General features: G+C 40.9%; 2 protein-coding genes across 2 annotated transcripts; both read right to left on the bottom strand.

Moving 5' to 3' along the window:
- Window positions 1-2,066: 2,066 nt before the first annotated feature.
- LOC133918328 (uncharacterized) lies at window positions 2,067-7,000 on the bottom strand. Its single transcript, XM_062362167.1, has 8 exons — window positions 6,787-7,000; window positions 6,517-6,603; window positions 5,366-5,471; window positions 4,423-4,611; window positions 3,677-4,147; window positions 3,471-3,554; window positions 3,233-3,325; window positions 2,067-2,386 (listed from the first exon to the last, which is right to left on the bottom strand). The coding sequence occupies exons 2-7, from the start codon at window positions 6,583-6,585 to the stop codon at window positions 3,258-3,260; spliced, it is 987 nt and encodes a 328-aa protein (XP_062218151.1). The 5' UTR covers window positions 6,586-6,603; window positions 6,787-7,000; the 3' UTR covers window positions 2,067-2,386; window positions 3,233-3,257.
- A 3,682-nt stretch (window positions 7,001-10,682) lies between these two features.
- LOC133918327 (uncharacterized) lies at window positions 10,683-23,711 on the bottom strand. Its single transcript, XM_062362165.1, has 21 exons — window positions 22,348-23,711; window positions 20,705-21,012; window positions 20,533-20,600; window positions 20,207-20,294; window positions 19,874-20,055; window positions 19,473-19,609; window positions 19,324-19,390; window positions 18,856-18,970; window positions 18,588-18,699; window positions 17,523-17,598; window positions 17,223-17,405; window positions 16,648-16,808; window positions 15,518-15,620; window positions 14,943-15,150; window positions 14,584-14,870; window positions 14,376-14,497; window positions 14,142-14,286; window positions 13,097-13,189; window positions 11,957-12,030; window positions 11,444-11,497; window positions 10,683-11,360 (listed from the first exon to the last, which is right to left on the bottom strand). Exons 1-21 carry the CDS (start codon window positions 23,373-23,375, stop codon window positions 11,051-11,053), a joined length of 3,921 nt encoding a protein of 1,306 aa, XP_062218149.1. The 5' UTR covers window positions 23,376-23,711; the 3' UTR covers window positions 10,683-11,050.

The raw sequence follows: 23,711 nt of genomic DNA, 5'->3' as shown, positions 1-23,711 counted from the left end.
CATGGAGCTGGCCGAAGTCGGAGCTAGGGCTCCGTACTCCTTTGCGGCATGTAGCGGGGCCTGCTGGAGACTGGAGTGGAGTTTCACAATCCGTAGCGGAGGCTACCCAAGACTATGGATGGCTTCGACAAGCGAGCAGACGGCTCCAGCGAGGCAAGCAAGAGGACAGAGGATTTGGCCAAGCAAAAGGGGGCTCCAGCAAGCGAGCAGACGGCTCTAGCGAGGCTCAGGTCAAGCGCGCAGAGGCTTCGACCAAGCGAAAGCGAGCTCCAGTAAGGCTCTGACCAAGCGAAGGTGGGCTCTGGCAAGTGGGTGGATAGCTCTGGAGAGGCTTCGGCCGAGTGAAGGCTGGCTCCAGTGAGGCTCAGCTGAGCGCCCGAGGTTCTGCGAGTGGTGTGCGCATTAGATGCAAGAGGCTCCCTGGCTTTTTATTGGCTTGCATGCATGGTGAAACGCCAGAGGCAAACATGCACATGGCGCACTCGACCCAATAACCAATCATGTATGTAAGTCGGCCGACCACATGGTTTATACCGCGCATGGGTGCACGTGGGGTGTAAAAAGCAAAAGCAAAATACTACACACAGGTTAGAAGCAAAAATGAGCATGGCATGTCATGGTGCACGAAGTTCTAGGTGGAAGGATAATATTAAGAGGCCAATGCTGTACTGACAAAGGCTTTATCTTTTCTTATCCTCTGGTAGACGTGGCCATACCCGCACAACGCATTTTGACCCATGCGTCGCCTTCCCTCTGTGCTATCCACTCCTTTTGTTGTGGGGTAATCTAATTTTTTACTAGCTCTCTCTCTGCCACTATCTGTGCGGCGGAGCAACTATAGCCTTGTCTCGTAGTATTTAAATGAGTTTGCTCTCTTTTTCATCATTATTTTTTCTAGCTTAGGAGTAGCCCCTTGGTGCTAACAATAAACAAAGGGTTTCACTGCCCAAGGTTGATGGTGACCCATCACCTAGCAAGATGCAACCATGGGGCTCTGGATTTTCTAAGCGCACCGCTGCCATGCAACACGGTGCACGCAAGCCTACGAACAACAGGCGGGGGTGGCCTAGCCTGCAGCTAGGGACGTGACCCTACGTGATCATGCGTGCCGGATAAACGAAAAGGCTACTCAAGTTTCCAACCCAACAAACCCGGATGTGTACCTGGTGCCGAGCTAGAGGGGCCTGAGAGGTCCTTACAGTTCCTTCGAGAGGGTGTGCGGGGGTGTGCTCTGGCTTGTGTTTGCAGGTGTGGCCAAGTATGAGTTGGCGCGTGCGTATGCACGGGGTTTGAGCCACAACTCGCTCGCATGGCTGATGGTATGCCACTGTGTGGTGTTCGTGGTCGTCATGCGCGCTTCTAACCATGCTTGCTCATGTGGCGATGACACGCCGAGGCTGGAGACGGCTTGCACAATGACATCTTGCTCATGCTGCTCGATGTTGTTTCTCTTGCTTTCTCCTTTCAACAAGCTTCTTTGTTCGAATCCCCACTGACAACGCATTGTTGGGGCACGAAAAAGTGCCCTGAACAAAATGCGATGAGAGCCCCTCTCATGAGAAGGGGGCTCAAGCTTGGAAATGATCCATAGCCTTGAGAGGAACAGAGAGTGTATCAATGGGATAAATTTTTGAGTCTCCCTCTCCTGGCCTTGGGGCTTATTTTATAGAAAGAGGGGTAGGAGAAATTACCATCCTACCTTATAATATTATGCTATAATCATATACATATGAGGGTATTTAGAGCTTTTCACCCCCTTATATGTGACGTGGTAACTAAAATATTATATCGCTATAGTGATACCACACGATATCATCTAAATATCTCAAGCTGGAGTGTTCCCCACAACAATTGTAATACGGCCGTGTGCCTTAGTTTGTGAAGAGGCTGAGAGCTATAATACCATTATCATGAATTCCACCGTTAGTTACTAATCTGATAGTATATCATACAAAGACGTTACCAACTCCACTAAGAGACATCTAATATGAAGCCAGGACATGCAGCGAAACAAGGAACCAGGAAAAACAACGAAAGAGGAACATGGCATGAACAGACATAACATGTGGACAAGTTAAGGGTAATATTGATGCTAATGTCAAGTTTCCACCACAGCTAATGCTAACTTAAGCAACCGAACAAATACAGATCACTCCTACAGTATCAACAACGATACAAAGAACATGGATTTCTCATATCCTTCAATGTGACAGATTATTTGGTCTAATAAGGTTCTCATACAAGTCATTCATGCTTGTAGTCTCAAACAACACAAGACCTCAACGAAGAAGTAACAGTTTCTGCGAAATCAGCTAGTTCCATGACCATAGCTGTAGAGATTTGCCTGCCCAAAATAGTATGTACAAATGGTGCATCGCTGCTCAACCTGCGCAGAAAGACAGAAAGAATGAACGACCAAACAAGTTAGGAACAGCATAGAGATTAGCCAAGATAAAAGTATACATAACACTCATATATGGTCACTTTCTTAAGTTACTGTAAATGTGGCAACCTCGGGTAAACACACATGATAATTTTTCTTTATCTAGCAAGTTAATACTTTAGAGCATGCAATTCAGTCTTGATACCCGCCATCTCATTTCTGTAGCTTTCACGGAATTGGTGCTCAGAAAGAATCACTCTTAAGTCTAAATGTAGAATTGGTTTTTCTTCTGTTCGAAGGTACCGCTAAGTAGCAAGTACTAGCTACCAAAGCCCAAGTAACAGAGCGTCTGCATTGGGAAAATACCTAGCTGATTCACCTACAGTTCCTTCTTTTAAGCCAGGGCATGAAGCATGCAGCTGTTGGTGGCTAAAATGTCCAAGCGTATATCTACAGCGTACAAACACATAACATTTAATCTCTACTCTCTGCGTCAACTCATCAATGCAATAACTTTAACACTGCTTCTTTTGGTGCTTAGGATAATAAACATGTAATGCCAAAAAGAGCATTGTTCCGAGAGACTGAGCCCCACCAAGGTAAGAAGATTTCTGCTGAATGTTCTCAGACAGACATATTAAGAGCTTCCACAGATTTAGGTTATGCACGAAAGGTGCTTTGTGTCTCAAAACAATAACGTAATATTGCAGTTATAAACATTTCTACTACAACCCCACCAATGAAATCCAAGTGAAGACCAGCAAAATAAATAAGCAAATTAACACAAAGATATCTACTTGTAAATTTAACTAGTAATTGCAAAAAATATAAGCTTGCTTATGAAATTACCTTATGCAGTACCATCAAACGCTGATTAATCAATTCTGAAATCTTCAAAATTAACACCCTCGGATATAGTATCTAGCCGTCTATTTCCTATTTCTGACATAACAAGAAAACCATTAGTTAGATGCATAGCGGCAATGCACCAAGGAATTGGTACTGTATTTTGGGAGGGGATGGGGGTGTGCTAGGGTCATGGTTGAGCATGGAAAGGAGGAAGATGGAGGGAAGGGAGATGGTTAACCTATATGTTCTCCAGCAGTAGACTCTGAGAAGTTATTTGTCTCGGAAGGGATGAAAGGGGATCGGCCATAATTCTCTAGTATTTCTGCAGAAAACCGAAAAATAGAAGACATATGTATACATTACACAACAAATATACAAAAACAGCACTAACGAAAAAAGGGAACACCGACAAATATACAGATAAGCAATATCACAGAAAATCACCTGCACTTTGGCTGAAATCCTCTGTTAAATCTGAAAAGCTGAAATTACGAGGAATCTGGCTCAAGAAACCATACGATGATGAATCCATGTCCAAAATTGGATCACCCATTGGTTGTCCATTCAACTCAGAGCTACTAAAGGATCCACCAGATACATCTCCAACTGATTGCTCTAGGAAGGTGTTCTCGCTAACGAATGGAAAATCTGAGTTGCTCGAGTAGCTAGACTCTGTCTTTATTGTTGTTCCATTGTGTCCATTAAACTGCCCAACAGTTGAATTATGTGCTGCTAGCAGGCTTGCTGAAGCATCCATGCCACTAGGAAGACCATGAACAACTTTACCAGCATAGATAAATTGATCACTGGATGGAGCACCATTTACTACACCACTAGGATTTCCATTGCGCAGCAAGCTATCTGGCATTGCAGTACTGGGGGTAGTGTCCGGCAGAAAGCACACATTTTGATTCACTGGGACAGGCAACAATGGACTATATTAGAACTTATTCCCTCCATTTTTTTGTGCGCTGTATTTTGATCAGGCATGGGGATTAAGTGGGTTAAAAATATCAAGAAAATGGCAGATGAAAATGAGCATGATGTTCTCATGTTGATGTATTAAGAAACAACAAGCTCTAATATACATTATGATATGATAGTTTAAAAGAGATCTGGTGTAACTGATGCCAGTTAGTACAGTAGTATAGGCAGCTACACTATACAGCTGCTGAAAAAAAGAATCTTACATGTGCTTGAGTTAGAGCCATTAGGAGCAGTAGGAGGCATAGAAGGTACTCCAGAAGGATGCTCTTTACTCATAATCTGATACTGATCTTCAAGTAGCTTATTGAAGACCATTATTTGATTCTTAAGCATGAGCCTCGCATAGTATGCCTTAAAAAACTCACGATTCTCTTCCTCAAGTTTCTGCCAGACTGGAAAAAAAGAATGACAAGTAAACCCCAAATAAAGAATTTTTTATGAACTATATAATCATAAGATGGCATTAATGTTCTTAAAAAATTCATGAGAAAGGCAGATATTCCTCTCATATGATAATCGTTGGGATTTGCTCATTATGCCAATGAATAAGCACTAGTCCAAACCATTTGCAAACATGAATTTAAAGCTCAATGCAAAATTGCACGTCAAAGAATTTATTATAGGACAGAAATTGGTTGGCAGGTTGTCTCAGATTACTGAGTCATTGATTCTAGGTCCAGGACAGAGAACCTTACAATGTGATCCTTTTGTTTCCAATATACAGAATACAGATCATGCATGTTAATTTGAGTTGCCCAAGTCTATCAAAGAATGGGGTGATTAAATGATGGTCGAAGAAAACATGAATATGATGCATTCTGAGATTCAATAGACAAAAATCCTATCAACTTAGCAAGTGATGTTCCTGTTCCATCAACAGTTATTCTCAGCCAGTAGAAAGAAAAAGACTTCCTGACTGACACCATCATAGCAATCAATCAAGGATTGCACAAAATAAACATACAACACTCAAATACAACAAACTACTGTTTTTCCAATTTCAAGCACAGTGTATGCTATGTTAATTTGTAATAGTAGAGCCCATAATATTATAATCGTGATGCATTGGAACCTCATCTCAACTTATGAAATAAGGTATAATGCAACTAAGCAGGAAAGGAACTTTTGTGTATACAAGAGTATTACCAAGCTCAGTGAAACTAGGTTCTATTTTTGCGTGGAAAGATAAAGTATCAACCACTTCTTTCTGGTTCATGTAGAGCTGAAGGCAACGCTCAATGAGATTCTGGACCTGCAAAGCAATTTTTACATGAGGAATTATTGCTTGAAGTAAATATGCATCTTCTTTCGAGCATACACAAGAGAACTAGAACAAAATCTTAGCAAGAGTGTTGCCACCAAAATTTTCTGGTGGCAAGAGAGGAACAAAAATTTCTATGATGACTTCTTATCAAACAAACAAATACCATATACAGAAGTCATCCTCGATTGTGCATAGAGTGTGATGAGTGGTTATAGGGAACATCTAATAAAACATAAGAAGGCATGAATATGTATGTGATAATGCTGGAGACTAAATGAGAGCGTGGCCATAAAGTATGATAAAGGACAGTGAATACAGATTGCCATGATTTACAAATTCGAAGGGCAAGGGAAAAAAATGAATCAACTTCGAAGATGGGATTGTGCAGTCATTGCTTCATGTTTCCCCCCCCAAAAGTTTATTTCTTAGTGAAAACTGAAAAGTGCATGCCGAAGGATTAGACATTTACGTGAAAACAGGTCCAGTATGGCGGAACTATCATTAGATATCATAATTCAACTTCAATGGACTTCCTATATTGTGTTTCACTTTAGTTAGTACAATGGGTGGCACACGTCCCTCCCCCCCCCCCCCCCCCCCTTTATATGCATTGTTACGGCGAGCAGACCCTAGCGCTATCTATAACTTCGCCACTCCTCTTTCCCCACGCGCGCCTCTTTCCCCTTTACCCCCCTTCACCCCTCCCTTCTCTCTCCTTCCCCCACACCCCCAGCTCATGCCCCCTCCTTTCTTCATGAGGGTTCGCGCCCGGCCCAGCACCAGCACATGATCTAGTATGCAAGTAATGCCTAAATGAAGACATACATAATGCAACAGTACAGACATTTATAGGCCTAGGTCATATTATGTGATTCTCAAGAGTGAAAGGTAAATAGGTAATCAAATATAAAAAAGGAAGGCAATAAAAACAAGCAGTTCGATTGAACGCTGCCTCTGCATGAGCCGCAAATGAGACCAAAAACAGCAGGGTAAATGAGGAGAATAAGGGAGGGAGGGATCATGGGGTACTCACCAGCTGAATGTCCTGGCGCGAGACCTTGCGGACGTCCTCTTCCCCCGGCATGCCTGACGCCTCTCTCATCCTCTGCCCTAAATCTCCCTGCGACGCCAACCCAACACAGGAAAACAAAAGCAAAAACAGCCGCAAACAACGGTTAATCACACGGCCGAATCAACCAAACCGATTCCAGAGGGGGGGGGGGGGATGGGGGAAAACAGAGCACGAATCATTTGATCCAGCTGGCTCGGGCGGGGAATCTCACAGGGTTCCGTCTTCTCTTACCTTCGCTCCGAGGAGGAGGAGAATACGCCAGAGAGGGGAGGGCTGCGTGCGCGACTGTGATCGGCTCCCGGAGGCGGCGGAGGCGAGGAGAGAGGAGGAAGGCGATCAGGTGGGCGGGGCGCACCAAGACCAAAAGGGGGGAAGCCGCAGCCAAGTTGTCGTCGGTTCATGGAGGTGTTATCCGGTTTAACAAAAAGGGCAAGTGGAGCCATTCAAAAATGGGGGTGGGGGGCTAGGGAAGTGGAGGCGTAGTGGCCGGACCAGCGCGGCTCCCACGCCGGCGCGCGGGGTTCACGTTGCAGGTCAGCTCTGCTCAGCTGGGACCGCACCAGTCTCCGGTTTTTGTTTTTGTTTTTGTTTTCCCTTTTTACTGGCCAGTGTCTAAAAAATCAGTCCTAGACGGTTCCAAAAGTTGGTCAAGATTAGTGCCTACCCGCTCTGATTTTCAGTGCTACACTGACATGCATGTCTAAAATTTTTTTGGTGTGTCAACTCTTGTTGGACATTGTGCAACATGTATCTGACACACCTAAAAGAAGTTACCGTCAAGCAGCGCGAGGTGCGGTGACGGCATCCCTCACCATGGCGTTGGCATGGCGACCACCTCTAGCCAGGGTTTAACTTATCGATAGTTACTGTTTAAAAATCGTGATAACTGAACTTATCATGCCGCATCGATAATAGAAACTGGCCGGTTTTCGAATGTAAATTCAAAAAATTCAAAAACAAAATAAAAAATAAAAAAGTTCCTAAAAAACTAGAGATAATTATAAGATCTTATGTGAAAACAAATTTCAAAAATAATATTGTTTGCATCATATTTTATAAGGAGGAAGTTTGAAAAAAAAATTGAAATGTGTAGCTCATTTATTAACTTATATTAAGGAAAAGCTTAACATATAAACACATATGTTTCTTGTGTAGGGAGTGTCTTAAGAGCATCTTTAAAATTGGTTTCACTTCATTTAGAGTTTTAGGAATTTCTTCATGATTTTTACAAAGTTCACAAATATAAAGCGAATATGTTAAGAAATAGCACTGTAATTAACTTTTTTATGTCTACCATTATTTTTTACATAAATCATAGTATAAGTAAACTAATAAAAATGGTTTCACTAATTTTGGAGGTGTGATAGGTTAGTTATGAATTAATCTAGTTGCAACATATTTACATAATTATGCATGTAACAATAACTATTTCATAAGTTCATGTATTTTTAAAAGATATAGGATCATGTAAGAAAACTAAAAAATTATATTCATGATTTTTTGGATTAGCAAAGAGTAAACTATTCATTTAACTAGGTTTAGCAAATATATTTTCTCACAGAAAATATTCAATTTTTTTATGAGTATAAATACTTTTATCATGTAGATAATGTTATAAGGAAACAAAAAAATTTGTTTCACTTATTTAAAGCTTAGATGAATTAGTTATTGATTTTACACGTTTGAACTATTTTTTGGTTTTTTGTTAAACTTCACTAAAATTCGAGAAAACCGTTCGATCAATCGCTAAAACCGAACGGTTACCGATGAATTTGAACAGTTGCCGATAATTTGAAAAATGTGGAAAAACCACTCGATAAATCGCTAAATGCGGTCGATAACCGTAGCAAACTGACCGGTTATCGTTTGGTTGATTCGGTCTGAATTCTCGTCGAATTTCAAATTTGATAGAGTGAATTTTGAGCAAATTATCGCCGAATTTTGCCCAGTTATCGTGATAACCATGGTTTTTCGATAACTGCGGGCGAGCGGTTTTGGGGGTCCAAACGGTTTTGTGAACCTTGCCTCTTGCATGCAGAGCCGCTCCATCAGCCCGCTGAGTATTCACCGTGGGTATCTTAACTTTCAATATTTCATTATGTTGACTAGTTGTTTGCTTTTTTGTATAAACTAGAATGTAATTTTTATTTTAAAATCTTATATATATATATTCTACGCCTAGACGCAACAGTGAACTACGTTGCGCCACCGTCAGTTGCTGCAGCCACCTTCGCACTACCCAGTTATGATTAAGAAACTAGTCAATTACGACGGCACATATAGGTGAGTTACGATCACATGATAAAAATTGTATAATTACAAGAAGTATTGTAGTTTATTATTGCGTTACCCCCAGTTACGACTAAGAAAATAGTCAGTTACAACAGTACAGATAGTTGAGTTACGATCATATGACAAAAAAGTTAGTTACGATAAAAACTATATTGCTTTTTGGATCGTAACTGGGGTGTGCGCAGAGATGACCTAGTTGCGATCACAATTACGATTAAGAAAATAGTCAGTTACGACAACACAGATAGTTAAGTTACGATCACATGACAAAAAAGTCAGTTACGATAGCAACTATACTACTTTATGGATCGTAACTGAGAGTATGCGCAGAGGTGACCCAGTTACGATCACATAATAAAAAAAGTGCAGAATTATGTCGAGATAAGGTACCCAGTTTTAAACATATATATCTGTATTAACTGACTTATCTTTGAGTCGCAAGTATACTGTTTTTTATCGTAACTGCGGGGTGACGCAACAGGAAACTACAGTGCATCTAGGTGCATATATATATATATATATATATATATATATATATATATATATATATATATATATATATATATATATATATATATAGGAAAACTAGTATGTACTCCTGGGTGTATGTACTCCCACCTCTCATATACTACTTTTACACACGAGTTATACTTCTTTATCACTTTAAATATACTTCATTAGTAATTATAAGATACTACAATACAAATCCCACGAAATTTTTTATGAAATTCCATGATTTTTATCTTAATTTGCGTATATACTTCTTTTATGTATAAAAAAGAGTATATAGCAAAAATAAAAGGTTAACATTGAATTTTTTTTCATACAACTCATATTGGAGTATCTTAGAATTAGTATTAGAGTATACTAAAAATGATAAAAGAGTATAAAGTATTTGTTTAGGTGGTATATTGCATGTGGGAGTACATACTCCTAGGAGTATAGAATAGGTGTCCTATATATATATATATATATATATATGTGATGATGATGATGAAACCTCATCCTCGAGTCATGTTTTTTAGAATTTACCGAATTAAACACCCACGTGTCCGTGTAACACTACTGATTTTAGGGCAATCAGTATGTTTAGGTGGTTTTTCAGCCTAAATAGAAACAATATTTAAAGTGTCAATTTAAGATATTCTAGGATAATCGGAATGTTTTAGGGACCGAAGAAGCCCTAATCTAATTTTTCTTAAAGTATCAATTTTCTTAAAGAGTCGCGACATGAAAACAAATTTTAAAATAGCTACCTATCTCGGGCCCGACTCTGATATTTCAGTGACCCGATGCGAGATTAAAAATAGGACTCTATTATTAAATATAAATCACACTTATCTAATTTTTTCAATTTTTTTACCCATATACACAGTATACATATATTTATGGAGCCTCTAGATTTGGGGGGCCCGGAGCGGCTGCCAACCCCCCCCCCCCCCCGGGCCCGGCCAGCTGACACCCTGCTAACAGACTCCACTTAGAAGACAATGTGAAGATCACTCGCGTTGTGTAAGTGGTATAGTTGGTTAGCGTCGTCAATAATATTGTGTCTCGTGCGCGCGTGCTATATATTAGCAGCGCATGGCATCCAAACTTCCCTATTTTCTTTCCGTTTTAGTAGAAAAGAAAAAGTAAAGAAGAAATCAATCTCACGAGACTTGAACTTTTGAATTGTCAAACTTTCAATTCATTGAAGTATCGAACAACTTAAACAATCAGTAATAACTATAAAATGCACTTCCAACTGGAAATCTAACTTCCTGCCAAAAGAATCTAAAACTTTGAAGTCAAAAATTGAACTTCCGGCCAATGATGGCGACGTCTCGAAGTCCTGAAGCAAAGCATATGCAGATAATCATATAATTATCTTTAGGAAAAATAATACAGATGCAACATGTGGGGTTTGCCTCGCTAGTATCTCAACACGAGATTAACACAAACATTTACCAAATACAATGCTTATATAAACAGTGCCAACCATCGCCAACTACGATACAACTCTGCATGCCTACTCCTTTCTCCTGTCATCAGATTCTCCGTCCAATGCCACATCAACAGTCCAAATCTCGGCTTTGGTGCCGTAAGACAACATAAACTTCACAGAAACTTGCAAGCAACTTACAACCTGTAGACAAGCTTCACAAAAAATGGAGAAGCCAAAAGCTAGATGCTGACAATTACAAGAGCAAACCAGGGAGGATCAATCAGCAGTCGGTTCGGCATCCATGCAAAGATGAACCAGTTTCTGCTGGTACTGCCCGAAGACCTCACTGACTGCAATCAGGTCCTCGTCATCCACATTCTTGGAAGGGAACTGGAGCTTCTGGGTTCGCTCTGGCGTTGGTCCCGACCCTGACGTGTCGTTGGTGGGCTCAGATTCTGAGGAGATTTGTGAATATATCTCGTGGCAGGCTAGCAAGAACATGGCTGCGGTATCTGGCCGCTGGTTCTTGCGGAGTGTATCTAAAGCCTCCGGCAGTGCTCCAGCAGCAACATATAGTATCAGAGCTCTATGGACAAAGCAAATAACATGTTGGTACCAGGAAGAGGAATAAACAATCAACTCTTGTTAGTTATTAGGGATCAATTTTACCTCCACATATTATGCTCACCCCGAAGAACATAATCAGCCCACCTCTGCAGTACCCTGCATGAATCAAGTACCACGGGCAAAAGTTACCTTAGTACAAAAACGGAGTGCTTTTAATTACTGGCAGCTTCAGGAAATAGCATGGCTACATTATAGCTTCACCCTATGGTGAAAGACATGTCCGCCCATTTATCCGTGATTCCAGTAGTGACATCAACAATTTTTATATCAAGCATATTTGTGGAGTGGTGCCACAGGCACATACATATATCAGGATGTTAGATACACTGATGACTAGATCATAAAAGCTGATGCTACCAGCTTTCTGATCTACTTTCACTCACCATGGTTGTGATTCTCACAACCATGGGTGGATAGGCCAAGCCATATTGATTAAATAAGCTTAAATTGTATGAGACCAAAACAAAGTAAACTTTGCAATTACTTTGGGAGCACAAAACATCCATTGTTCTATCCACTTGTTGTACATAGTAACTTGCCATAGTTGAATTATACCTTGCATAGTCAGATCCATGCAAATGGCTTGCGGCCAAAGTTGCAGCATCATTCCAGCACCCAGCATCTTGAAGCTGAAACAGAACCAAATGGTAAATTTGGTCGGATCCGTATTCAGTTCGATCCGCACTACGCACAAACAAAATTTTGAAACACAAATATCACATCAAAAAATAAAAAAGGTTTGTCAGATAAAATACAACTTTGAATGAAATGAGCATACAGGTTGGAAAAAGGAAGCCTTCTGTAAACAGGGATAGATTGTTATTTCTCTAAGCCCCAACCATTACTGAAAAAAAAAACAGGCCACTATTGTTGCACAAGTATTTTGTTATCTAAACTACGAGGACACCATTTTGAATGTTTCTATATTTTAAAGTTGGAGTTCATGAACATTTTTTTGGGTCCTAGCTGATCACTTAAACTACATCTAGAGATGACAGTGGCACTACTAGATGTCTTCTTAATTCTAAAATCGTAAACATCCAACTCAATCATCCACCACAATTTTACACATCAATATGACAGCGACGTAATATATTTCTTCCAATTTTTCTTTTTAAAAAATAATTACACTCCTCCTCGATTTTCTGTACCAGAATATTAGTCGATTAACCCTGCATGAGGTCATAATACCTTCAGTTTGCCCACGTGACTTATAAATAGCCCTAACTACTCTGGTGCGAATATTGTTTCTCAAACAGATACTGGAGTCAGGACTACTAGTGAAACTAATTGGCAATATAAATCAACTTTTTACAACTTGAGACTGGGAGAGCAGCACGACACGATCTGCAACCAATATCATTGTTTCCACAACTTTGATTGACAAGGCTTGAAATTTTGACTCGTGGATTGTCCTACGGATATTGTTTTATGGCTAATTTGACGATATGAAAACTAATATGGAAGGCACAATAGTAAATTGTATTTTTAATATTATATATATTTTTAGAAACAATAGAATGGTGACTTATTTCATCTCCATTAATGACCCATACTGCCTATCTGATATGTTAAATATAAGGAGTATGGGCAGAGGAAACAGCATGATAAGCCGGATTTCTGTAAAACTAAGCCAAACAAAGGATAATCATAAGAATATAAGATGTACAATTGCAGCTAAGTTGTTAATAGTACCTGTGAACATGCTTCCTGATATCTTCCGACAGCACAGAGAAGATGTGTGCCAGATAGAGACTTGTCTGTTCTAACCATATTGGCTGCAACAACCTACAAAAGATCATAACTTAACTAAGACCACCCTCTGCAAACAAACACATAGCCATTATGGCATTTATCTGGAACCTTTTTAGCTTAAAATGAAGAAGTCGTCTGAAGACAAATATAAAGCACACAGCTTATAGCTTACTTTTGAGTACAAAGAGATCCTAACAGGACATAATATATCTAAAAAATTATAAAGGACTAACAGTGAATATGGATCATGGATGTTGGTACGGACACCACTAGAATGTGCACCAGGTTTCTATAATAAGAACAAAAATCAGGAAATAGGAGGCATAATGTACCCTGTGGCACATAGATGACCAAAGATTAGTAGTTAAGTTCAATTCATGTTGAAGAAATAGCTATAGAGCACTTAATGTTTGCGTTCTGCAGTTGAGAACCAAACAGAACACTGCAATGCTTGCATTCTACAATTGGGAAATGAAAAATGCATCCTACTATTCCTTTTGAGCTTTAACCGTATTCCAGGTTATAGATCTCAGTGTCAAAAAATATATTTAACTTAAATTGATGTCCTTGTTGCATGTTTAGTCTACCACCATCAGTTTGAAAAGAATGACGTTTTTTGGGATTGGAATCATTTTTATTCAACGTACAAGTTTGCCCATAAAAACTCTATTGCCATTTCAGTTAAAAGTTAAATTAAATACTACAAAGAATTTTGATAGCAAATATGCATATGCTATTTCCTCATTGCCAATATAGACAATTTTAAATAGATCAATGATCAAAGTTCAAAAGGTTTGATCACCATGCATACAAAATTGCCATTATTTTTGGACAAAGATAAATAAGCACACATAATGTTGTTTTATTATTGGCCTTTCATGTGCTTGCCCCCCTAATACTCTCCAAAGTCGGTATACTGTATCACCCTAAACAAAACTGTGTTCTGTAGTGAAGACACAAATCCAGTTATCTTATGGATGCTCACCTTCACTGCAAGTTCATGCAAGGATTGCGAGACTGCAGAAGACAGCACAACTGCTCTTAATGCATTTGGGTAAAAATTTGATCCTTCAGGAGGGGTTGAAAGTAACAATGACACCGCAGCTTCTAAGTTTCCAAGAGAGACAAGCCTGAGTTCACAGAATATGTCAAGCATGCGACACAAACAATTACCAAGATATATCTTATGCACAAGTTTGAATTTTTTTTTGGTTCTTACTCATGAATACGCTTTTGCAAAGCCTCTTCACCATCCAGCTTGTCATGCCACGGTATCCTTTCATTTGCATTGAACCACAGTTGCTCTTGCTTAAATGCCATTGAGCTTAATTGCCCATAATTCTGCGCAATGACTAAACTGCTAAATTCAAGAGAAAAGGCGTATTCATGGAGAATTAAAATTACAGCACATCAGATTCAAATATTACCGTAGCATCTTTTGCGAACTTTCCAGCTGCAGATCTCTCTCTTGAAGCTATCCGATTCAATGGGGAGCCTTGTTCAGAACCAGGATGTAAACTTGATTGTGAGATCTTCTCACTCGATCTACCTTTTGATTTATCCAGGAAATGGCGAAGAGCTTGAGGCAGCTGTAGCCAGAAAAGCACTTCTTGGAAATCACCAAAAATCGCAGCAGCAAATGCGAACCTTGCATAAGTTCCCTTGTTCACTATAGCTGAATATAATATGGCTCTTCCATCATCAAGAATGCAACCTTCCCAACAAAAGCAGTGTCAATATGTCAAATCATCTACTGAAAAAAAGGATCAAGATGTTGCTGGCATACCCTCCTTTCTGTATGGTTCCAGCACTTTAAGGAGCAATTCAGCCACTACAGCATCACCAATAGGAGGAAGTGTTGTCTCAATCATGTAACTACGAAGATCTCCAAAAGTTCCTGGTGCTACCTTAAAGCTGTCACAGTCTAGTTTATCATTATTATTGCATTTGAACCAAGAAGGCTTCACACCAAGTTGCAGAATCATACGCAGAGCCTGAGACATAAAAGGACAAATGGCTGAGTGCTTGTGCCTCACAATTTGATCTTTCGAAAGGATATAATGCAATGCACAAGTATAAAGGTCACTCGAGGAAACTAATCATAACATGATTCATGAACACCTACAGTAGCAGATTTTAGTAAGCTGATTGGTGTTTACTATAATTACTTATAAAGTTGATTCTTTGTAAAAAGAAGAATATGAAGAAATCCACAAGCAGCATTTTTAAGCACATGAACGCAAACGTGAAGTAATTCTTAAAAAGTTAACTTATCAGAATCAACTAGCAATATATACATGCATCAGAGTTCATGCATAGTAATATCATAATATGAATCTTCAAATATTATATGTGCCTTACCAAAGCATGTGCTGTTGGAAATAGTATTGGCAAACAAAATGGCATTGGCCTAAAGCTCTCTTTCGTAGCCATTGGCTTTGCAACGGAACTGCCCTTGGTGTCACTGGTGGATAAGAAAAATAAAAATCAAAAAAACATTTACATGTATATTTTCTAAAGAAGGAAAATAGAGCATCAGACATAAGGTCATCAGCCGCATAAAACAAGCATCATAATAACTAAATAAGGTCTAACGCATCAAAGAAATTAGAAACTTTTTCAGAAGTTAGACTATATTTTCCAGTTACAGACCACTAAAATGCAGTCTTAGAGAGCAAATACTGTCGTAAACCATTATTTGTCTCTGTTCAGTTTTATCAGACACTGATATCATATTGATTAAAAAACAAAGAAGGGAAGGATTAAAAGGTGGGAAAATTAGATGGAATAGAAACAAATTTGCTACCCTAATATGTTGACAACAATTTTTCTTGAATAATGAGGAGATATATGGCTAGGATGAAATCATACAAGGTATGCGAGCGCCTAAGTAGTGCTTAAGGGCTAGTCCAAATTCAAATCTTATTTCCAACAAACTGCAATTAGCTACTTCTCTTGCTTTTTTTGTTTAATCACTGACTTCAATTTTATCTTTTTGAGTTGATTCAGTTTAGTGCTCAACATTTTTTGCCCTTTATTCTCATAATTGTCTAGAAAATTTTCTTTTAGTGTTACATGTAGCAATCTCTTTAGCACACTCTAACAAGTAGGGAGATTGTTTTCAGCATCTGGGTCAATGAACTCAGTGTGTAACTGCAATGTACATAACTACAAAACAATATAACAGCAAGTTAACATTAGAAAGGAGTTGCATGTTTATATGTTCCTCCCAAGCTCGTAAACATGCCACAAAAGGTGATTGTCTGATAGATGCATTAACAACGCACCTTAACAGCTCATGAAGGGATCAATTAAACCCTCCAAAAGTATTATGTTGGTTGTCCCAGTATTTGCTATTGATAAAGGGCTCATTTGTAGATATTAATCGAGTTTTGATACAGAAACAACTCTAAATCGCATAAATAAACAGAGTAATTCTAGGCCAATGCACTGAAATTAAAACTATTGTATGCATAACTTAAATGACATACATGTTAACCTCAATCAGTCGGAAGCTACTATCAGCTCCAGCAATGCATAATACAAGTGGTTCATTCTTCTTTGTTCGGGTTGCCAACCAATCAAGCTCCAAAACAAGGGTACCTGGAGATTGTGGCTGAAGAAGGGCGTTTGCCAAGGGGTCTGGGCTATCCTAAAACATAGTTACTGAATTCAGTACTATATGAGACATTTGTACATTCGTGTTGAGAAATAAAAAGGACAGCAACAATGAAAATGACAATTAAACATGCATGAATTACATTGAGGAATCAAGAACAAGGATAAAAGAAGAGTACAACCAATTCATCATGGATCAACTTATTAAAGTATACTTGGACAGTTCTACACAAGTAACCTTTTTCTATAATCAAATGACAATAAGAGATTGGCATATATATTCTTAGAAAAATAGGTCCAGAAGTATGAGACATAAAAAGGGGGATCCATAAAACATCATTTAAAATCAAATATTGCAGTCCAATGGCAAGAACCATATGACACAGGTATGAATCTGATATCCAAAAGAACCGAAGTTAACATGACAGCAGCATTTGTTTGTACTTACCAGGTCAAATATCGAGAATGTATTATCATAAAAGAGCACAGCGATGCGTCCTCTGCTTCGATCACCGTGAACAACAGGAGAAAACTTTATCCTCCTGATGCCCTCCCTGTGGGTGCTAAAAGAAGAAGAAAGGCCTGACGTAACATCCCACCATCTAATGTTGCCTGATCTATCCCCCATTACCTAAAAAAATTGTAGCCTGTGATCAGAACATCCCAGGATAACCTGCCTCACAGATAACAATACTGGAAATGGAAGTAAGGATCTTATAAAAGGACTACTATGCTAACATATACATACAACGTGGGGAAGGCGATAAGCCATAGCAGTAACCAAGCCATCAGAAGAAGCAAATGATGATGAGGGCCACTTTGGCCTGCAATACAGAAATAAAACCATATACTTAATAAGAATCATAAATATGATGGCCATGCAAATTGCAAAATGGTGATGATAATGTTTAAAGTTAAAACAAATTGCAGAATGAATATAAGCAGAAAGTAGTACAAATATAAGGACCATCAATAGGAAAAGTCACAAAGAAACAAATTTGGTTTATTTTCAGTATGTGCATGATAAACTTCATAGTAACTCAATCTCAAGTCTGAGAATCAAAAATTGATACCACCATTAGCCACAGTTTAGTAACATTTCTTAAATACCAAGGCCAATCATGTTTTCTACTTTATGTCTTATTTCTAAAAGCACCAAGCATCTCCCACCTGGCTCAAGAAAGCCAATGGCATAGCCATCATTTGGAAAATACCAGCACAACTTCGCATCTACACTAAACTGGACGTTGAAGGTGCATGATTTATCATTTGCAATCAATATACACACAAAACATCCAATGTTTTTTTTTCTGTTTCCCATATGAAAAGTGAAATTGCGAAAACAAAACAAAAAAGAATACAATGTTGCTGCTTGATAAATTAAACAGCTAGAGGTAGCAGAATGTGTAACATTTGGGAGTAACATGCTGTGTTTACTGTTCTGAACCTGATAACAAATATTACATTTAATGGTCTATCAAATAGAGTGATGCACCGATGCTCTAGTGGAACCTACTTGATGACTGTAGGACTCAGATGGTGCTTATCTAATGATACATGCTAGAGCAAAGGGATATTGATGTCATCTGACCAAAGCTGCATTTGAGGCTACTTTAAAAAAAAAACTCGACCGACCTAGGAGGAACTAGGTGGCATTATATTAAGAAGAAATATGCATCCAAATTCGAGTTGAAGAGAACTCGAACCTGGGTGGTGGGGGTGTACACCCACACCTCCCACCAACTGAGCTAGGCTCAGTTCCATTTGAGGCTACTTTAATTGCTGAAAGCTACAAGGGCAGCAATTTGTGTACCTAAAATCTCTTATTCGCCGTCCATGCACTTCAAACACACCAAGAGCACCGTTGACTAATGCAAAAGCAAAACTTTCAGATGTTTCATCAGAACTTTCTGCTCCAGTAACGTCTGCAAGCAAGAATAGATTCTGTCATCTCATAGTATATTTGGTGAGTGTTTGATCAAAATGGATCCAGAGAAGAGTAGAGAACTCAAGAGATAGTAAATGAATTAGTAGGCAACCTATTCAGTTTATATAGTTTTGCTAGTGAGTGAAAACTGCACCTGATGATCGCTCCTTGGAGGTTGATGACTGCTTAGATGATGCATTTTGACCTGGTCGAGGTGCAGCTGGCAGTGTCCATTCTAACACTGTAAAAGGAAGCGCCAAGGACCTAAGCTACAACATGTAAAGAACAATCACAAATATCATGCTTTTGGATCCTTTGCCAACTGAAATAACTGATTTGTATAATGCAGTGAAAAGGAGGACACTTTAGGATGAAGTAACTATAACTGTGATTGTCTTTCTGACAGACTATAACTGAACTTATATTTTGGATTAAACTAACTTTCGAATCCCATTGTAACCTTGAAGCACAACTTTTAGCACAAACCAGTTGCTCTTTGAAAAAATCAATGAGGTAATATAATGCTTTGCTCTTGCTGAGAAGAATGAGATGGATTTTTCGTCTCAACTTCAACGGTAATTGCTTTTCCGAATTGCATAAATGTAGGCAAAGGAAGTAGTACCATTATGGGATTCTTTGTCATAGCCCACACTTCAACAGGAGCATCACGAAATAGAATCAGAAGGTACCTGGAAAAGGAGATTATGCTTGAGAAATCATGACAAATATAGTACTGGCACATATGCATAGGTTGAAAAACACATAACCAACCTTCCAGATGAAGAAGCTCTCAATGCTCTAATCGGTGCACGTTCAGGCTTTTGGAGTACGCGGAATGAGCGATTTAGCCCACTTCTAAGGCATGTAATAACAAGCTTATTATTGTATCCTCCAGTTTTATCGTTAACCTGTATTAGTCAATTCAATGAGAGAAGTAACATGGAGACACCATTGAAAACCAAACATCAAGTTAAAACAAGAGCCTACGAAGTTGCAGTAATGAAGCTTAAGTGCAAATAGAAGACAATAAGTACCTAACTCAGAACAACATCATTACTAGCTTTGATTGCCATGAGTGAATTGACAATCACATTGGCAAATTAGAGAAACACTTGATTGCAATCACGATTCCCAATATACAAGAATTAAAACCTATCAGAACATGAAATCACCTGATTATATGAGAATGAAACAAGACGTGAGTTTCCAAGCCATCTTAATCCTCTCACAGTGCTGCTATGAACAGCAAAACTGACTGAAACTGCATTAGCCACAACATCTACAACTTCAATAGTTCCATTCTGAGTCCCTAGAGAAACAAGTGGTACTGCTGGAGCAGGATTGTTTCCACCACCTTCAGGTAGAAATTATTGTTCGATGTCATGGAAGTGTGAAATTTAAATTATAGAGATGATTTCAGAACAAACAGACAATCAATGTGAGAAATTTTAAAAACAAAGGTAATTTCACAAAAACAGCAAGGGATGTTATGGCCATGGACTTACGGGCTACTGTGGCAAGTAAAGAAGGGGATGGCACCGCTAGAGTAGTCACAGTAGAGGACAAAAGATGAAGCTGGCCTATCAAATTAATCTGTAGAGCGTAATTAATATCAGCAAACCAGAGAGGGAAGACATTGAACATGAGAAGATATAGACACTAGAATTACATATGGCCAAATAACTAAACAGATACATCCGAACCCTGGGATATAGTAGGTTCAAGTGTAGCAGTATAAGGTGTTCAAATACCACTGAACTATTGCTCCTACTTCTTAATCATGGCGATTATCTAATAGCGACAACATAGAGAAAGAGCTTTGTACTGTAACCTTTATTGTTGAATCAGGTCCATTGGAGCATTTGTTGGCAATTGCAGCATTGCTACGGCTTGGTCTACCTGGTTCCTTCCCAACATTAGTGACAGAAATGGAATCATCAATTGATTTGACAGTTGAACAAATAATTGCATTTTCACTGCATTGACCACATAGATTCACGCACCTAGATTAGCTTTGTTAGAATGTGCAGACTTGTCAAAAGTCAAAAGCCAGGACCAGATCTTGCCATCTTCAGATATCGAGGTTAGATATGTCATAGTCCCTTGATGCACATTCTGGTCTGAATATGAATCAGTGATGACAGAATGTGAAGAATGCATTTGTGCCAAATCCTGACATTGTTTGTCGATGTTACGGAAAATAGACTCTGACTGCCATATTGTAGCTGCAAGAACAGCCGGAGGAGGAACAACAGTACCAATTGAAGGCATGAGCTCTTCGACTGCACACAATAAATGCACTTGTTCACCCCTACAACCCAACAAAACAAACAAGAAAAACTCAAAATGTTAGAAAACAGCACTGTTAGTATGCCATTCATGTACAGATGCACTGAAACTATGCATCTGTTGGTGTATATGTCCTTAATTGAGAATGTATTACACATTTTCAAGGAAACATACACAGAAAAATGGCAATGGCATGTAAAATGTACGATTTCAAGAATACTATGTCCTTCCATTTAATAGGATTCATTTTGAGGCGAAAGAATAATATATCCTTAGTCCTTACGTGAGTACATGGATTGATGTGTATCTGTGCACACACATAAAACTGATTGCTCATTCATTTCTAAATGTCAACATAACTCATGTCGGAGTATTGAGTAAGGGAGCGTCCTGGCTAACGGATCCCATGAGGGATATGGCTGCCGGCGGGGGATATTTCCTGAACCAAGGTTTATCGCGCGACCAGGTCAAGGCCCTTGCTGGTCGCAGGACGTACATACCTAACCTGTCTAGTCGCATTTATTGATTTATACTCAAGTGTTTTCCTTCACCTCCTTCAGCGAACAAAATCGTGGCCAGTGCAGATGGGCACTGCCTCGTCTCGTAGCATTAAATGCTACGGAGTGGGGTTTTGCAGACTGACTTGGCACCGCGCGACAGATGGGACAGAGTCTACAAAACAGCCAGGCAAGTGGATAAGTTCGCAGGCGAGCACACGGAAGGCTGGGACGAAACGGCTTGGCAGAACAACCAGGCAAGCTTGCGGCTCACGACGAGGGGACAGGCAAGGCTACCAAGGTAAAGTAAAAGTGGGGCGTCCAAGAGGATGGGATGGACCCCAGAGTACTACCGGCGCAAGGTGCAGCACGCACGCTCCGTGTGGTGATGGTCTAAAAAAAAATATCTAACTAAGTATGGGTCTACTGAAAGAGGTCTATTTGTAAGTTCTCCTTCTCTCGTATATAAAGGGGGAGGAACGGGTCTAGAGGGGAGGAGGAACTGATATATAACCAGTTCATAAACACTCATAACAAATCTCCGGAATTATTGTCTAGGATTAACCCACGACAACTCGATACTCCCATGAATGGAACCAAGTTATTTGTTTGCCAGCTGTAAAGAATTTAAAATTTTATCGCATTGCTTATCATTTGCTGTGCATTGATCAATGTTCCCTCCGCATTTAGATAATTAGGATACTGAGTGCATTTTATACAGCTACACATGCAAACAGAAAAATTTGTATCATCACACTTGTCTAACAAATTAAGTTTGCATAAGTTTGGGCATTCAGTAAGATCTGATTATGAGTTTTTGGTAAACTCTAATCCTATGAACAGTATGAATGCAAACTCACTCCTTGCGCCTCCAGATGCTCAGCTTTCCGTCGAGGTGCGTGCAATAGAGCAAGTCCAGATCCGGATCGGCCATAACATCCAAAAACTTGCCAAATCCCCTGGGCAATGGAGTAACAGAGAGCGCAGTACTGTAATTGAGGTCAAAGACGATGAGCTCCCGCGGGAACGTGGTGAAGAGGATCTGCCTCCACAGTGGGGAGAAGCAAAGCCTCGTCGAAAAGAGCGGGAACGCCGCGAGCGCCGGGGCGGGCGCAGGCGCCGACACCTCCTTCTCCAGCCTCTGCAGCTCCGCGACGTCTCCCGCACCGCACGTCACCCGGTGCTCCTGCAGCGAGATGTCAGAGTCCTGTCTCGAAACGGCGGAGAGGAGGAACCCGCGGAGGCCGAGCGCGCAGAGGTGCCTGGCATCGAAGGGGTCGCGGCGGAGGCAGGAGAGGTACTCGGGTGCGGCGTCGAACATCCAGAGGACGCGCGGGTTGTTGGACGTCTCCCAGATGCAGAGCAGCGAGGGCCCGTGGATGGAGGCGAGGAGCCACCCGGAGCCGTGGTGGATCCAGCAGAGGTCCTGCACCCCGCCGCCGGAGCCTGGCGCGACCCCGCGTGCCTCGTCGAGGTTGAGCCAGTGGAGCACGGCCCGCGCGCGGGCGTCCCAGACGGCGATGCGGCCGTGCCGATCCCCCGCGGCGAGGCGGAGCGGGCGCCGGTCGTCGTCCTCCGCGTCGCCGCCCGCGGCGCCGGCAAGGGAGGGCGCGGCGGGAGGCGCCCAGCGGACGGCGGTGACGAAGGAGGCGAGGGACGCGGAGGGCATGGGGAGGACGCAGAGGAGCTGCATGGAGCGCGGGTCGGAGACGACGACGCTGCTCCCGGCCCCATGCGCGAGGAGGCCCGTGGGGCTGAGGTCGATGCAGCCGCCGTTGCTGCGGCTCGGCGGGCCCGGGAGCATCATCACCGTGGCGCTGCCGGCGGCGGCCCCATTGCCGTGCGATCGCGACGACGCGGAAGCGGGCGGCGCGGCGGAGGACGCCATCGCGTTCGCGTAGAGGGGGGAGGGGGATGGGGGAGCGCTGCGCTGCACTGCGCCTCTATCAGATCTCGCGAATCACCATTTCAGATTGGGAATTGAACAGGGGTCCCGTCTCTCCCCCGGAACGGAAGGAAGACCTCGGGCCCCCGGTAGTGGAGATGGAGAAGATCTGATCTGGTCTCATCCGTCGCAGGCTTTGAGATTCACGCACGGACCCTCTATTGTGTTATCCGCGTCGGATCAAACATCGTCGCCTCCCTCCTCCTCCACTACTACCAAGATCCTCCTTCCTTCGTCTTCAAATCCTCCATGGGTAGAGACCGAGCTCTAGCTAGGATG

The sequence above is a fragment of the Phragmites australis genome, chromosome 5 (assembly GCF_958298935.1).
Source record: "Phragmites australis chromosome 5, lpPhrAust1.1, whole genome shotgun sequence".
Taxonomy (NCBI): Eukaryota; Viridiplantae; Streptophyta; class Magnoliopsida; order Poales; family Poaceae; genus Phragmites; species Phragmites australis.
Note: the sequence above shows the minus strand (reverse complement) of the source record. Positions and strands in the feature narration are given on the sequence as shown.